This window comes from Symphodus melops (genome assembly GCF_947650265.1).
Source record: "Symphodus melops genome assembly, chromosome: 20".
NCBI classification, from domain to species: Eukaryota; Metazoa; Chordata; class Actinopteri; order Labriformes; family Labridae; genus Symphodus; species Symphodus melops.
The window spans coordinates 10662912-10680443 of NC_136710.1; the positions used below are offsets into that span (position 1 = coordinate 10662912).

The window sequence follows — 17532 nt, forward strand, 5'->3', positions numbered from 1 at the left end:
ATCTGTCACAGGGCTGATTTGCCTGATCTGTAGTTTCCATAAAAATGCAAATGTTAATGCAAAGGAGGCTTTTTCATTTCAGTTTGTTTCCTGAGTATTGAGTCCTGCTGTTACATACTCCCTGAACATCTGTGGTCATTATTGGCTTTAGGCCTAAATAAAATTACATTTTAGATAGATAGATAGATACTTTATTGATCCCAAGGGAAATTCAAGGCTTCAATTTTAAAGGCTGGATTGCTCAAAATGAAAACAAATTGTGTATTATCTCATGTGTCAGACATCAACACTAATAATATTAGAATAGAATAATTTGACTGTATCTATTTTACTTTTAAAGCTTCTGGTTTTATGTTGAGTAAACGTGACGTAAAATGTGACGTTCTTGTAATCTGAGTTAAGATACCATTAAAAGCCTCCCCAGCAGAGGGCAGGCTTTCATTGCATAACACTTGTGCTCTAAATTTAGGAATGAAATTTGCAATCATTGCATAAAACCTTTTTACAGTTAGTGTCTGCTGATGCTGTGGCCCCACGACGCAGAGGACACGCCACAGACCTACTGTAACTCATTAATGCAGTTTATCCCTCGACACACGCTCGCACGCACACACACACACACACACACACACACACACACACACACACACACACACACACACACACACACACACACACACACACACACACACACACACACACACACACACACACACACACACACACACACACACACACACACACACACACACACACACACACACACACACACACACACACACACACACACACACACACAAACACACGCTGTTTATTAAATGTTTATGTCAGGGCGCAGAGACTCTGTTTACTCCACCTGTGTGTCGACAATGCTCTCCTGGGTCATAAAACATTCACACACTCTCCCCCTAAAAACAGAAACACACTTCAGAGAACTGTAAACACTGTTAAAAAAAAAAAAAAAAAAAAAAAAAAAAAGTGTTGAGAAACTTTATTTTGTCTTGTTGAGATATTCAGTGTGTCACTGATGTCTCACTCCTTTTCATTTCTCTGGTATCTTTTATTGTGCTGACCTATAAAGCATTTCTTTCTTCTTTCATGACTACTTTTCATAAATACTCCATTCAGAAGTCTTCCTGATCCCTCGTTGACATCATAACGCTTTGGGATATATTTAAATAATTACAGAATCAAGAGGAAGTCAAATCTGAATCAAAACAACCCTTTGATTTCTGTCTTTCAGTCCTCCTTTAACCCCAACCTCTCCCGGCACCCCGACCCCTCCGTTGACTCCCATATCCCCGGGCGCACCTCCAGGAGCCGCCAAGCACACCTGCAACCACCTGCACACCATCGGCGGGCTGGGCGGCCACAAGAACATCTGCACACGCTGCAGCCAGAAGAAGTGGCCGCTGATGAGGCGGCCGTCTGGACGCAAGACTGAGCAGCGCCGCAGCCAGTGTGGAGAGGTCACAGTGCTGTCTGTCGGCAGGTGGGCAGGTGTGTGTGTGTGTGTGTGTGTGTGTGTGTGTGTGTGTGTGTGTGTGTGTGTGTGTGTGTGTGTGTGTGTGTGTGTGTGTGTGTGTGTGTGTGTGTGTGTGTGTGTGTGTGTGTGTGTGTGTGTGTGTGTGTGTGTGTGTGTGTGTGTGTGTGTGTGTGTGTGTGTGTGTGTGTTCGACTGGGAAAAAAAAAAAAAATAGATTCAAAAGAAAAGACAGGTAAATTCCAAACAATTTCCCACAGAAGCAAATAAGCACTACCGCTTTGAAACACTGACTCAGCAAATCATTGTGTGAAAATCAACAATTAATCCCAAAGGCTACGATGGATCTGCACTTTGACACCAAGCTAAGTGACCTGGAAACACCACAGGTGAACAGTCAGGATGTGAAGCCTGGGTACAAAAAACACACACGGCTCATTCAGAGCGTTGAGAAGTTTCAGTGGTTAACTGGCGTTTTCGGGAACCAATTGCTGCCGTTAATAATTACACAAAGCAGCACACAGCGATCAGCTCTCTAACACAGGGGTGTTTGGAGCCGTTGTTGAACATTTTTATTAATACAGCACAAATGTTACGCCGTTGTGTCAATCACATAACAATTCAAGTTTACCAGCGTGTACTGAAGATAGGTACGTATACATGTTAATAAGCTCCTCGATTTTACTTTATCCTGGGAAAATATTCAAACTCAGGCTGAGTGTGATGGAGTGAAACACAAGGAGACTATAGGAGAGCTCCGTCCTCTTCATGTGACTGCTCAACAAAATCAGGACAGCTGCTGGGTTCCTTTATGAAATGATTTAAAAAAAAAACCAAAAAAAAACCAAACGTGCCGTTTAACTTTTTCTGCTCAAACCCTGAAGAATCGATGCAGTCGAGTGTCAGCTCATCGCCTTCACAAAAGGAGCAGGAAAGCGGCGTTTGTGCTTGAGGAGTGTTTGACAGCGTGTGGGATGACTCGGCGTGTGTTGGGTGCGCAAATATTTTTGGTACTTGCTCCGTCTGACACGTTGTTTGAAAACATGCGATAATGTGAATCGCAGCACTCCACTGCTGTGTATTTCTGTATTCACAAACTCATTCAGTGTATGCCTCTTTCTGTCAAGACCTTAGATGGCTTTTTCACAATCAATAAACTCTTTTTTCAGCCAGATGAAAAAGCTTTTATTTTGAAAGAGAGGAACCACAAAAAAAAAAAAAAAAAACTGCATTAAAAGTAAGTTACACACTCACTGAAGAGGACAATCATTTTCTGTGGACTTCGCCACTTTAGGTAGAAACATAATTACTGAATAACATTCCCATTGAATCGCTACAGTATAGCTTTATACAAATCGAGACTTTTCTGTCCATTTGTTTAGTAACAATGATCTTTTCTCAGTTTTGCAACGAGGATTAAAATCCACAGTAAGATGTCTGTGATCATTAAATGAACGAGAACCTTTCTCAGTCCTCCTCCTCCTCATCCTAAACGTCCCAGAAGAGACTGCTTTCATTTTCAAACCCAGATGAACGCACAGGGTCAGCATGAACTGGATACGAATATTCATTCGCTGATTTAATTAAAGCTGATCGAGTTTGTGTGTGTGTGTGTGTGTGTGTGTGTGTGTGTGTGTGTGTGTGTGTGTGTGTGTGTGTGTGTGTGTGTGTGCATGGCAGGAGGAGAGAGGTGTAAACGTCAGGTGAAAGTCATAGTTGTTTGGGTTTTTTTAGTAGAAAAAAAAGAAGCTAAAAGGACATGGCAAGACATTTTCTCTCTCTTTTTTTTTTTTCTTGACCAAGAAAAAAACCCCAAAAGATTCCCACTGGGTTTCTTTTTTTAAAAGGTGTCTTAAAAGCACTCAACAGTAAACACCGTCTTTGATGTGTTTTTAATTATGTTTTCATTATCCAACTGCACTTAACCAGAACTCTGTTCATCATTGTTTTCTCAGGTTCAGGGTGACAAAGACTGAAAAACCAACAAGGGAGAGGCGCACTCTGCTAATAACAGACTCTAACGGCAGCGTTCCTACGTCTCCTGTGGAGGCGGAGCCAAAGAGCCGGACCACGTCAGAGTCCCAGCAGGTCTGTATCCTGGAAACGTCTTGATCTGTATCCCTCTTTGTCTCCCATCAGGCTGCTCCCTGCTGACACCGGAGGTTAAACAAGTGTGTGTATAAATAAACACGAGTGATGTGCGTGTGTGTGTGCGTGTGCGTGTGCGTGTGTGTGTGTGTGTGTGTGTGTGCTCGCCTTGTCTTTCTGTTTGTGGGGCTTTATGTCTTTGATGAATAACATTTTGTTCAGCAGGCCAATTTATAGCATTGCATGGTCAAAAGAATATTACAAGTTGTACTGAGCTCGGTAACAGCTCTTCCTTCAGGCTTTAAACTTGAGATAAACACAAGTTACTTGGGTCCATGAAGCAGAATTAATCTGAATCCTCGCTTCTTTCGATAAGTCTGGCTCATCTAAATGAGAGTTTTGTTCCATCAACATAGCTTATATGAGTCCTCGCTTAGTTACCGTGGCAACTTATGCTGGTGAACAGGTCTGCTTCGGACTAGACCGTTCCAGCAGGTAAGTTTCCGCACTCGCGTCACTCAGGTTGAGTTATATTTATGATAAAAGATCATGAAACTCAAGTCTCAGCTTTGTTCAAAATCAATTAAAAAGCCAAATAAATAATTGTCATCTCACAAGGACCCTTCCTACTCTGTCTCTGATTGGCTGGTGAAACAAGAGACACAGGCACACTGACCAATAGATAGAGAGATGCCAATAGAGCATGATGCGGGCCTACAGTCGCCTACTTAAATTATAAATAAACAGAATGGGGGGAAAAAAGAAAACCCGCTATTTTTCCTGCCTCCATTGCATCTCCTTTCATTTTTTAATCTTAGAAATATTATGACAGTAAAATTAACATTTCATCCTAAATACTTGACCACTGTGGATTTTGATATTTATTATGACACAAATACACATTAGTAGGGCTTGTTAACAACCTAAAGACTTTGTCATTTGTTGTCTGTTTCCTGTTGTATTTTAAACGTACATATAAAGACTAGACATCATACAGTCACATAGCACTCAACTGCTTTTGTATGGACTCATGATCTGTTTTAAAGACACTGCCTCTTGTTGGACACTTCTTGTTGAATAATATATTACCACACATACCACGCATAAAGTATGCACAGACTCAATGTTAATGTGCACCTCCTCCATTCACACTGCTGTACCTTTCCATGCACACTGCTACTTGGATGCTTCGATTTCCCTCAGGATTAATTATGTATTGAAATAATTAAATGAAGTATCCATCCAACTATAATATGTAAGTTCAGACAAAGATGTTTCAATTAAATATCAAAGATCACAGAATAACAAAGTCAAATACACATGAACCTGAAACTAGCATAACTCACTCGGACATTTAGTCTCATGGTATTTTCTCCCTGGCTTATTATTACGACGGAGTATGAGGGTCATTTTAAAGAAATGAAGAGATTAAACAATTTGAGATTAAACTCGTATATTTAAAAGAATAAAGTCATAAAAAAAAATAAAGTCACTAGTTTGATCTCAAAATGTTAGCTTTTGTTTTTCTTTGTTATTTTCAGTTTTTTTTTTTTTTTAATTCTTGGCACAGCTCAATCAGCAGGGCTAGTTCAGCTGAACGGCGCTCTAACTCTCCCCTCTGCGTGAGTCATTTCATCATCTTTTCGGTCATCCATTCATTTGGGCTTCTTGTAAACCTCGAGTGCGAGACTATGCAAGTCTTTCTTGAGTCAGCCCTGACTAACTAAGGCTGGATGGCGTTCATAGAACAACTTGAGGTTTAACTAGGAGATGCTGTTATTGTCAGTCTGACTTTTTCAGGTGAGCCTGGCTTTCTTTAGCTACGTTGATGGAATACCCCCCCCACCCCCCCACCCCAAGTCCTGGAGCTGATTGTTAATTTCAGAGATCAGAGGCTTAGCGTGCCTCAACCGAGTCAGCCTCATAACCAAATTTGTTTTAGGGTGGAGAGACATTAACTTCCTGATTCATTGATTGTTCAAAGACAGGATCTATTTTTGGCCTTAACACATCCGTGTTTGTTTCATGTCTAACAGCTCAAGTGTTGTCTTTTAGCTTTCCAACATGAAAGGATTCAACTCAGGTTATTTTGTTCTCAGCAGGGGCAGACAGAAGACTCAGCCAAAGAGAAACGGTAAAAAATAAAGGTAAAGTGTCAGTTTTTAATCACTTATTTAAACAAGTTTTCCCATTTTTGCACGTGTTTTACATATAACGTCTCTTTTAATTCAGGCATTCCAAACAAAAGGAGAAAGAAAACATCTGGACACTAATTTAAACCCACACATTCAAACATCAGCCCAGGAGGAGAACCAGCGACTTCCCCTCTGTTGTCCAGCTCCAAAGTGCTGCAGCTGCTGATGAGGGTGTCGGTGGCAAACGTGACATTCAGAGTCACACAGACCAGATGGACGAATACTCTCCATGTCCTTCAGTAATACATATTTAGTAGTGCCTTGCTCAAAGGGCGGTAAAGCAGGGCGATGCTGCTGAACAAAGATGTGTGTACATTAGACTCCGTTTGTGGAGGCTGTGCACATCATTATTGATTAACCTACACCTACAAGAAACCAGTTTAACCAGTATGAGATTTAATATTAGGTTTGTTATTCCCAACCAGGAAGAAGGAACAGCCTGATTACAGAACCAGGAAGTAGACCGGAGCGTCAATACGTGACAAGCACCGTCTCCTGTCACATGAACATGTGAACATGATGTCAGCGTTGTAGCGACGCACGTTTTCAGGTCAATGTGTCTTCAGATCTTACCTCTTGTGAAGAGAGTGGGAGAAGAAAACAAGCTCATAATTCAGCCCATAGACTGTATTTAACATGAATTATTATTCACAGTCTATGTAAAGGTTGCTCACTCAGTGTTTTCTCTTAAAGGGACAGTGTTATTTTGTCCATCCCAGCCCACGGGCCTTTTTGTGTTTTAACTTGTCCCGTGTTATAGAGGCATGAAAGAATCTGTCAACGTGTGATTTTTCTTTGTCTTTCAGTGTCTGCAAACAAAATATTTACTTAATTTTTCAGCGTATATATTTTTCCCCTTAAACACCCAGCAGTGAAGAGGAGTGGCAAAGGATTGTATATGAACTATTTTACTTTCAATGTGTTCTCCATCAATCAAACAATGTAATACTGTACATTCAAAAAGGGATTGAAATACCTAAAAAGAGCCTCACCGATTAATCGGCCAGCTGATACATTGGCAGATTTTAGGATATCCAGGTATAAGCTTATATTATTGCAAATAAAATTAACTTACCAATGCAAAAAGAAAATTATTTGAGTATTGTTAAAAAATCCGATATCTGATTATTTTTTTTTTCTCCCTAATTTCGTCATCGGCTCTAAAAAAACTCATATCTGTTGGGCAAGACTTTCATTTAAATTCAGGTGTTGGAAATATAGTTGCTTGTGTCAGAGGCTCATTAAGGAAACTTTTCTCTGGATGCATTGTGGAAAATGTTGGAATTGTTTGAGCTAAAAATGAAAAGTCAGTCAACTCAAGCTTTTAAAACAAACTCTCACGAGTCTAAGTAGGCCGAGAAATGTTTTTTGGGTTCAAACGTGATCATGTTAGACATCTTTTTTATTGTGCCTCGTTTTTATAACAGACACTGTTTTGAAAGTAAAGACATGGGATGGTTTGCCGTTTTTATTGTTGTGTAATGAAAGAAATAAGCAAATAAAGATGACTAAAAAAAAACAAATGACTCCATAAATAGTCAACTGTACTATATTCATTTATTCACATACAGTGTGTAGCATAAGACTTGAGTACATTACAGTGATTAAAGCCAGTGTCTATCACTAATCCGCTTCCCTTCAGACTGAAACATCCGTCTTCATATTTGCTCATTCTCATTTCCTTCTTCCATCTCTTCCCTAATGAAAAGATGATTTGTCTTCTTCATCTTGAGGAGGTAGTCCTGACGACCTCGGGCTCTCTATTATATTATTTCCAGATAATGGAGATGAGGCTGAGATGGAGCTGTGTTTTTTTTTTTCCAGCTGAATGTGCAACACCGAGGATTAACAACTCTTGACTTTTTGTTTCCTCTTGACCTTCTCCTTCTTATCTGGTTATAATAAAAAAAAGATACACAAGTTTCCGTCCTTCGAGGGAGCACTGACGATGTTCACTGAGCCGCCATTTCTTTCTGACCTCATGCTTAAATACATGGTGTTTTTGCTGGCTGCAAAACTAGAAATGGTTAAAAGGTAAGTTATTAATCATAATCTAGTTTGATCAGCATCAAAAAGAAATTAATCTGGCAAAACATTTGGCAATATTTGAGTAAAAAAACCCATCACGTTTGATTAGCTATTATCTACATCAGAAAACGGCTAGGATGTGACTGAAATCTTATAATACTTCACCTGTTGTCAAATTACTGTGAACAAGAACATTAAACACGTTTTCAGAGTAACTCACGGCTGCCGTCGTTTCACTTCACAGTGCTAGAGGGAGAATTGACTTTCTGAGTGTTGACAGAGGCAGCAGAACATTTACATGCAGTGGAAAAGAAACCCTGTCACACCCCACCCATGGCTGTCTGCACACAAACACAAGGTCACAGGATAACTTCAGGGTGTTAAACCTGTCTGATAGATTTGGTTGTCAGTGCAGAACATAGCTGGTGCAAATATTGACTCCAGTTGCACGTAGGAGTGTTTACTTTAGCTCTAAACTCAGAATTAAAAGAACACACGAGGATGAGGTTGTTTCCAGTGTTGTTTAAAGGTTTCTCTCAAAAATAAAAGAGACAGAAAATTCCACATGGAAATCATGTATGCACATACAATTCTGTGTGGATGACATAAATCTCAATTCTATCTGTTTTGCATGACTTCAAAAGCAGTAAATTTATCTTGGGCGCTGAATTATTCAGGCCTCCAGACGACAAGGATCCCATGATGCTGCCAGGCTAAGTGCCCTACATCTTATCTTTGGCTCCGGCTATCAGCCAAGAGGACGGAGTTCTAGTTTAGGGCTGGTGGTTTTTTTAGAGAAATATTTTGGACGAGAGGGAGGAGGTCGAATCAATGTTTAACAGCTTTGAAGCAGTATCAGGTCCAGTGACCTTCTGAAATGGCTCACTGCCCCCTTTAAAAAAAACTGTAATGGTGGACATGGAGAGGCAACAACTTTTACTAGTTTGTAACCAGAGTTAAAGCAGCACTCTCCAACTTCGGACAGTAAAAAATAGGAATGAATTATTTCTCAAAATTATGTTGAACGAATTAGCAATGAAACATCTGATTGATGCACGCTAAAACCACTAAGCACAACAGAAGCTCAAGATGAGACATTTCAATCAATGAACTAGCCCCCGTGCTAAGACAGAAGCTAACATTTTAAAGACAAAGTACTTTAACATAAAAAAAAAAAACAGTCTAACCAGGATTAACCTGGTTAGCAAGGTTAATCCTTTCATGAGGTGATTGTGATTCAAGCTAGCAAAAACTAAATCTGTAGAAGATTTGCAACGAGTAATTCAGACAAAAATGGATCAGGAAAATGCATTACTGAGATAACAGATCAAATTAGAAACACAGCCTTATTCCAAAGACAATAGTGTTTGCCCCTGAAGGCCAGCACACAGTTTGAAGACAATAAGACGCTGCCTGTTTAATGCTAAGCATATTCAGCGATTATTGGTACGTTAGCTTTTTTCTTAGCTTACTTGGCTAGTTTATTGACTTGCATGTCTAAACTGAAGCTTCTTGGGAGCTAGATTGTTTTTGCTCTCAACACTGTACAGGAAGCATTCTTGCTTTAAGCTAAAACGTTCGGTGAATTCAAAATCTATTTTGGGGTCTTCATTTGACATTCTACGGTGTAAAATGCCATTTTATGTAGATAATTAACAAGTGCTAAGAGCCTGTTGTTGATGTTAGAGGAAACTTCAACAGATTGGTTAGAAAGCTTCTGACCCCTGAAATCAGTCCGTGTAGTATTAACAGAAGCAAGAAAAGAAAACCCCCGTTAGCTTCAGACATTCAGAACAGAACAGTTAGCGTGAATGACCTAGAATCTTCAGAACAAAACCTCCTCTACGTCCCTCTGAGGCAAGGAAGTGCATTTGTTTGTGTGTGCCTCAATTAATGGTGACATCATTAACGCCAACAGAGCCTGGAGAAAAACAAACAAGCGTTGCACACGCATCACCTCGGGAACTGTACAGCAGGGTGCCTAATGGACCTAATAAAAACAACATGAAGGAATCTGACACACAAGCACTCTTTGTTTGCTACACTCCATCTAAATGCAACACACAGCAGGTTGTGGCACAAATTAGCTTATTGCTAATCTACTTTTGGGCCATTATCTCGGGGCAGGTGAAGTAAATTGATTTCCGCGTGTTACAGGGATGAGTCAAGAGAATCAGTGAAGGAGAGAGAGAAGAAAATGGAAAATAAGGGAGTCAATGGACTGGTGACAATGTTTAGAATGTATGAAAGCATTCATTTCTATAATTTATCATGAATCTCTCACACAATCAGTCTTTTATCTGAATAAGATGATTGATCTGACTTTAATTCTGTGAATAAATTAATGATTTGGGGATAGGTGTGAAAAATACTGCTTTTATTTTAAAAACATGAAATATGGATAGATTTAAAGCAAATGAAGTAGACATGTGTTCATTCAAAGGTTTCTTAACTGTTCTTCTCATGATCCACATGTACATTTCATAAACATGTATGCAGGTTTCATTTATAAAAAATGTACTGTAGCTTCAAGAAAATGTTTAATCAGAGTCTCCCAAGAGAGTTCTTTGGGGACTATTTTCAGTTTTGGAGGAGTTTTGGGAGGACAAATTAAATTTTAAGCAGACAAGATGGATTAGATGGGAATAAACTATTACGTTAACAGTTTGCTCATTAATGTGTTTTAAGTGGTCATTGCTGCTAGCTGGGAGTCACAAGAAAACAGGTAGGTATTGATGTTTGACAATGGTCATCCAGTGGAAATTTTTGGGGTCCACCGAAGTGTACTGAACATTTTAGCATGAACGCTAACTTCCAGGTTGTGTAATGTTTGTTTTGTTTTCATTTCAGGAAATGAACCGTATTTTAACACTGAAAATTAAACATAAATTGTCACTTTATGAAGCGCCTCCAAAACACTTTCTTCGTATTATTTACTGAGCCATTGTGAAGTTCACATCTGAGTTGGAAGGTAAATAAGATGAGGCAGGCTAATGATGCCCCTTTCACACTAAATGAATCCGATGAAGTAGGAACACACCTACTGAACAGTAAGCCCTAAGTAAGCCTCTGTCAGATTATATAGGTACTGCATAGCAGCAGCAGCTCCCAGAGACTAAATACAAGGGGCAATCAAACACAGGTGAGACAAGCGACACAGGTGAAGAAAATTGAGGGCAATCAAAATTGGAGGGAAACAGGACAGGAGCAACTCATGACACACCTGGTCCTGTTTTCAGTAATGTGGTTCTCTGTTGGATTTTGTATTGGCGAATTTATATGTTTTAGTGCTTTAGAAATGAAGTTGGTGAACCAACCAGAAACCAATGTGAAGCCAAGTACCGAGAGCACAAGGAAGATATTTCTTAGAAGTCTGCATGTTGTGTTTGACATCATGTATGTATTCACAAGAAAAAATGTGTTAACCCCAGCTTTTTGCCTTAAAATCTTGACTTTTTTTTTGGAGAAATGCACGACTTGTTATATATATATATATATCTTTACCAAAATAAAGCTCCAGCTGTGAACTAAATCACGATCCATCTTTCTGTGAATCCTTGAACTGATTGAAGGATCAAAGTAATCTGGTGACGCACGAGCTGAGCTCAGCTCTGTTGTTTCAGCGCTAAACGACGCACTGATGAAAAGATGACTCACTGGTTTGTTGAAGGAGAAACTCGACAAAGACGCCTGTTGTCATCACGCTGCACGGACACAAGGAAATGTTCTTCTCTCATCCCTCGCACACAAACATTCAGAAGTTCATAAAGAAAATCGCTCATTCTGTACAGGCTTCTGACAGCTTATAGGCGTACAAACCAAACATTAATAATTGCCTAAGTTTGGTTTAGGGAGTTTAAAAAAAAAAAAATGCGGTTTGCTCCTTTAGGAAACAAAACGTCAGTGCAGAAGAATAAGCTTGTTTGTTTTCAAGCTTGTGATTTCACCTGCTGACTAAAACAGCCACCAGCTCTTTCCATTAGTAATGCTGATCATCAAAAGTTAAAACAGCCCCCCTTGAGAAAGCCACAAACCATCTCTTTCAGTGACTCGTGTGTAGTTTTTGCCTCGGTTCTGCCCGAAGGCTGGTATACTCTTTAGCCATTATGTAACATCAGGCAAATCCAGTTTAAAGCTGTATCAGTGTGACTTTTGAAAGTAGCTCTGTACAGAACATGTGGAAGGATTTCATGAAAAGTATCCCTCCAGTCAAACATAGATTTTTAACATTACAAACTTAAAGGAACAATATGTTGAATTTTATTTGAATTTCTACACTAAAATATTTTAAGTGATCAAAAATGTACTAAACCACGTTATGCACATTACTTCAAACAGTTCCAGCAGTTATCAAAGCCAAGGAAGTCTATCATTTTATAGATGTAACCAGACTTGTCTTGTCGTGGTGGCTGCCATGACACAACTGTGATTGAAACATCGCTTCCTGCAGTTTGATGAGGGTCGGCTTGAGGCTGGCTGCATAAGCACAAGAAGTCACTTACACACCCAATGATGTTTTTACAGCAGAAATTAACATGCGCTTACAGCCTGGTCAAAAAACTAAATGGGTCTGACTAGCTCATATACAGAGGATGAACTATTTATAACTCATCTGTTTTGATTTAATGAAAGATTGGCATTATTCACAATAAGGCACATTGCTGACCTTGTGGTAATGTAATGGTTTGAAAAGAAACTGGGCCCATATTCACAAACATTCCTCTCAGAGAGCTCCTAACTTAGCTTAAAAAATACTAGCAAGATACTTAGTTTAAGAGTGATTTAGAAACATTCTTAAGAGCAACTCTGGGCAAGAAACAGAGGAGACAAACTTTTATCTTAGTGAGGACGAGTGGTATGAAACATTATTTCAAAAGCTGTGATTGGTATATGTGTATATATATATATATCAGCGGTAGTGCACATATATATGTATATATATGTATATATATATATATATGTGTGTGTGTGTGTATATATATATACACACACACATATATGTATGTATATATATATATACACATATATATACATATATATGTATATATATATATATATACATACATATATATGTGTATATATATATATATATATACATATATATGTGCACTACCGCTGATATATATATATAAAAGTATATATGAGAAATACAGTCCAACATTGTGTAATTATAAACGCTATGAAATTATCGTCTGTGTGATAATTTGTAAGACTAAACCTAACCTAACCTAACTAGCCTACAAGACGTTTGAAACCACATGCCCACTTCACCTGCTGATCGTTAGGTCATCAGGAACAGAGCCTTAATTAGTGATTGGATGCACCTCAACACTTTGTACTGAAAAAATCTGAGTTGATTTAAAAAGTCTGGACAAACCTTTTTTGTCTGTTCTGACCAACTATGAGTTAAAAACACTCTTCATGTAGTGTTTAATACAAATTTTATCCTCAAATTAACTACTGTTAAAAGTCCTCCTTACTATTCCCAACTGTTTTACACCTTAGGAGCTCTTTTAAGGGCTAAGACACTTTTTGAATAATGTTCACCTTTAAGGATCTAGTCTGAACTTTGGGGGGAAATTCTGATTTTAATAATTTTGTCACTCGGAGGAACGCTTGAATATGTGACTTCTTGAATACGAGCACTGAACGGGCCAAGTGTTTTTTTTATTTTGGGGGGGGGGGGGGGCGGGGGTGGTGTCACTCATCATGCTAATATCTACGTCCTCCTTAACTGGGGTATAACCCACAGTTAAGTTACAATACTAATGCACTAGGTGCACAGATGGGCCAGTGGTTCATTTGCACACCATGTACAGACATGGTGTGCTTTAGTACTCCATCCATGTGTACTGGGTTCAAATCCAAACTGTAGCTCCTCTTTTGCACAGTCCATTATCCAATCAAATGAAGGTAAAGAGTCCACCCAGTAAAATAATGTTGTTTTTTCTAAATATCCAAAGTAAATAAACCTAAACCATGTCTTCCAAACAAAGTAAACTAAAACCAAGTTTTGGCCCTTAAGAGAACACTACAAATGACAGGTCCATGGCATAATTACAGGAGACAGAGAAAGGAAGTAAGACAGATAGAAGGGGAGTCGGTTTGATGGATAGTTTAATGTCCAAAGAAAAGCTATTCTTGTATCATCGACTCCACCTCCTTCACTAAGAGACTCTGAGACAGACACTTTAACAGCCTTTCCTACTGTGACGAGTCCAGTCAGATTGCTGTAGAAGGTTTCCAAGGAGCACTGTGTTATGTGTTGTGTATGTAAGTGTGTCTTCCACGAGCAAAAAAAAAAGCCCAGAGGAGCTCATTAGAGAGGCCACGGGGCCCGAGATGCTGTCTACGGAGCTTCTTACTCCTAAAATGGCGAGAGTTGAAGAAGGAAAGTCCCACAGCGCTCACACTCGTCAACGAAGCGGGAGGAAGAACTCGTAAACAAGTATCAACACCTTCAGGATCACAGAACCTTTCAAAAGTCCATTCTCCCTTTGGACACTTAAAACAGTTACTAGGTAGCATACATATAAAAAAGTAAGTAACATCCAGGCTATTTTAACTAAGCTATACAATCCCTGACAAAAGTCTTGTCGCTTATCCATTCTGTAGAAACAATAGCTTATAACCTGACTTTTAATTCATCAATTGGTTTTCAGAAAAGCCTCAAATGAAAGCTCAAACACTCCCAAATTATGTTTAATGTACTCAAATAAATTTGCTTCACTGAAGAAAGATTGATCATTTCATGAACACAGGAAGGTCCGCCTACAGAGAGTAATGTGAAAATTGAGGAAATCATTCACTTCAAATACAAAAACATGTTGCACAACATCAGTGAATTAAGTACTGTGAGATCCATATCTAATATCTTGTGTGACTGCTATGAGCTTGAAGGACTGCATCCACGCGGTTCGACAATGATTCATACAGTTTATTGATGATGTCATCAGGATTAGCAAAGAAAGCAGTCTTTTGTGCCCCCCCAGAGTTCATCAGGATTCTTTGGTTTCGTCTTCCATGCTTCCTCTTTCATTCTACCCCAGACGTGCTCGATGATGTTCATGTCTGGTGACTGAGCCGGCCAGTCCTGGAGCACCTCGATCTTCTTCGCCTTCAGGAACTTTGATGTAGAGATGGAAGTGTGTGATGGAGCGCCATCCTGCTGCAAAATTTGTTTTAGCTTTCATATGAGGCATTTCTCAAACCAATTGATGAATTAAAAGACAGGTTATAAACTAAGTTTCTACAAAATGGACACGACTTTTGTCAGGGACTGGACTATGACATGTTTGAAAGCAAAACCTTTGAAAAGCCTTGGAGTCCAAAGTAACCTCTGAGAAGGTCACTGTTGGGAGTCGACTAAGTAGCATTGTCACAAACACCAAATCAGTCTGTAGTTTCATTACCAAACAAGCTAACTGACCTCTCAGCCTTTTATGACTTTACTGCAGTTGGCTTTGGTATTGGGATTTGGCTGTTAGTGACTAGCCTACAAGTAGCTGTCAACGATCAAAAGCTACACATAAAGAAGGGCTGGCAACTCACGCAATTGGAGCAAATCTCACTCGCCACTTGTGCATTTTAACTGTTTTTTTTTTTTTTTTTTACCAAGTCAGCCTTTGGCAGTGAGGCTGAGAGTACATCATCGACTTTTTGATGCTAAAGCCCCGTTTCCACCAAGCGCTTCAGTTCTGTTCATCTCGGTACGGCACACGTTTTGTGGCATTTCCATGGATTAAAGCCAGGAAAGATCCCCACATGACTGACCTGTACTGTCCTAGTTTTTGGTACCCTTCTGTTGGGGTGCCAAGTATATTGATATGACCCTAAATGGTGGCGATAAAAACAGCAGTCCGTTTATTGGTCAAAAAATTTACCAAACATCTGCAAACACAACCCCGCCTTGTTTAAAAACCCAATCGATTTGTTTATTTGGCTGTGTTTCTCCTCTCGCCACACACAGCCTTCTCTTCAACAAAACTTGATTGTTTTTTTGTAACAAAGAGCTATTGGCTCGGCTTACACGCCGCCAACCAAATATGGCACGGTTGGACGTGAAAGCGTACACAGGATCAGGCTTAACCGAACCAAAACATACCAAACTGCACTGATCCATACCGGACCGTTTGGTGGAAACGGGGCTTAAGATGGTAAATTACGGCCCTGTCATACCAAGGAGATCATCTGCCGTTGGTCCGAGTTGCACTGCCGAGGAGTCTTCGTCGTTCTGGTTTTTGCGGTGTGTCCAGCTCCGTCGCTACACGTCAGCCCCCGCTGGCCGTTTGTCAGCTGATTCGACATGATGAATTGCTCGGTCAACGTCGGCACAGTTGGTGAGAGGAGTCGCTCTGATTGGCTGTTCAGCTAAGCGAATCGCTGTCTGAGAAAAAAAACGGAAATGACGAAATCAAATAAAGGACTTCAGTCAATGTCAACTGTTTATCAGACATTATTCTCGATTAGAAGTGCCAATATTACGAGTGGTGAGTGACAGTAGTGTAAAAACTTGTACTTCTTGTATCATACTGCCACTCCCGCACGCGCACAAGTACGTGGTAATTGGCCGTCGGCTGTAGTCCTCCCGTTGTGTTCAAGTGAAACTTTTTTTGGCCAAGACAAAATGCGTCTGCCTTTGAAGCCTCTTTTTTTTTTGCCGTCTGCTTGGTTTCTCAGAGCCTTTAAACAGACTGCCTGTGAACACACCAGTCATCATTATCATCAGTGAATCAAGAGTTCACAGACCTGCATGAAGCAACATGCTTTTCTCTACTCTGAGCTGCTAAAGGCTAACCGGCTAATAATAGCCACAATGTGTATATTTACATTTTTAAAAATCCCAGTCAGAGTTTCCATGTATTAAAGTACATTCCTTTATTTTACATTAAAAACACATGATATTGAGTAGTAATGATTTGGCAAGCAAACAAAGAGTGAAAGGAGGGCAGCAGTGAAAGTTCATGTAGCAAAACAGCTTATTTAGCATTGAAACACTTCTGAGCTTTTTCAGCCTCAATTAGTTCGTTGTTAGGCACATAAACAAGCTGCAGATTGAACTAATGTCACAGGCAACAGCAGTAACATGAAAGCTGACCTATAAAAAAAAGAGAGGAAAACGTGATCTATTAGGGTGAACTGATGCCCCCCCCCCCCTCGTGTGTTGGACTCTGAGGGGTTTGACATTTGCTGGATTTTTAAAGCAGAAAGTTCAGCTCAGGTAAAAAAAACAACGACAGAAGCTAAAGCGTTATCAGAGAAATGTATGATTCTCCTATTTTCTTTGGTAAGCTGCTTAAGACTTCAAAGTGTGCATAGCTCTTCTGATATGCTACAATATAACAAAAGGTCTCACAGTGACGCTGTGCATTGATTTACGTTGTGAATTGACAGCGAACCAAACGAGGGGTGAACTTATCCTTCTAAAATAGCGTCTCCTTTTGCTTGATTCGTGCAAAACAGATGACACAATCAGATATAAATAAAGCATGCCTCCTCAGAAACTGATGAACCCAGCTGCTCAAAACTGACACTCAAAACTCTCACAATCAACCGAAAATGATGCGAGTCGATGCCAATATAAATAAAAAGGGAGAACAAAAACAGAACATGGGAAGGGTATCAAAATGTGACCTGTCTTCAAAGTGAAACATGGGCAAAATTCCTGAAGAAAAACAGCAAGCAATGGCGAGGACATAGACAACAACTCTATGCTAGCCTTCAAAATGAGGCAAAAAA

General features: G+C 39.7%; 1 protein-coding gene across 5 annotated transcripts in view; it reads left to right on the plus strand.

Annotated features, from left to right (window-relative positions):
- Window positions 1–17532, plus strand: part of rell1 (RELT like 1) — a 49662-nt gene that overhangs the window by 17962 nt on the left and 14168 nt on the right. The window contains exons 5-8 of one of the 5 annotated variants that reach the window (XM_079370842.1): window positions 1244–1492; window positions 3439–3571; window positions 5674–5718; window positions 5804–6587. In XM_079370842.1, the coding sequence (XP_079226968.1) occupies window positions 1244–1492; window positions 3439–3571; window positions 5674–5709 (418 nt within the window). In that variant the 3' untranslated portion in view covers window positions 5710–5718; window positions 5804–6587. Of the gene's footprint in view, window positions 1–1243; window positions 1501–3438; window positions 3572–5670; window positions 5719–5803; window positions 6588–17532 lie in introns of those variants that run through there. The other 4 variants (XM_079370840.1, XM_079370841.1, XM_079370843.1 and 1 more) reach the window with 4 other exon arrangements.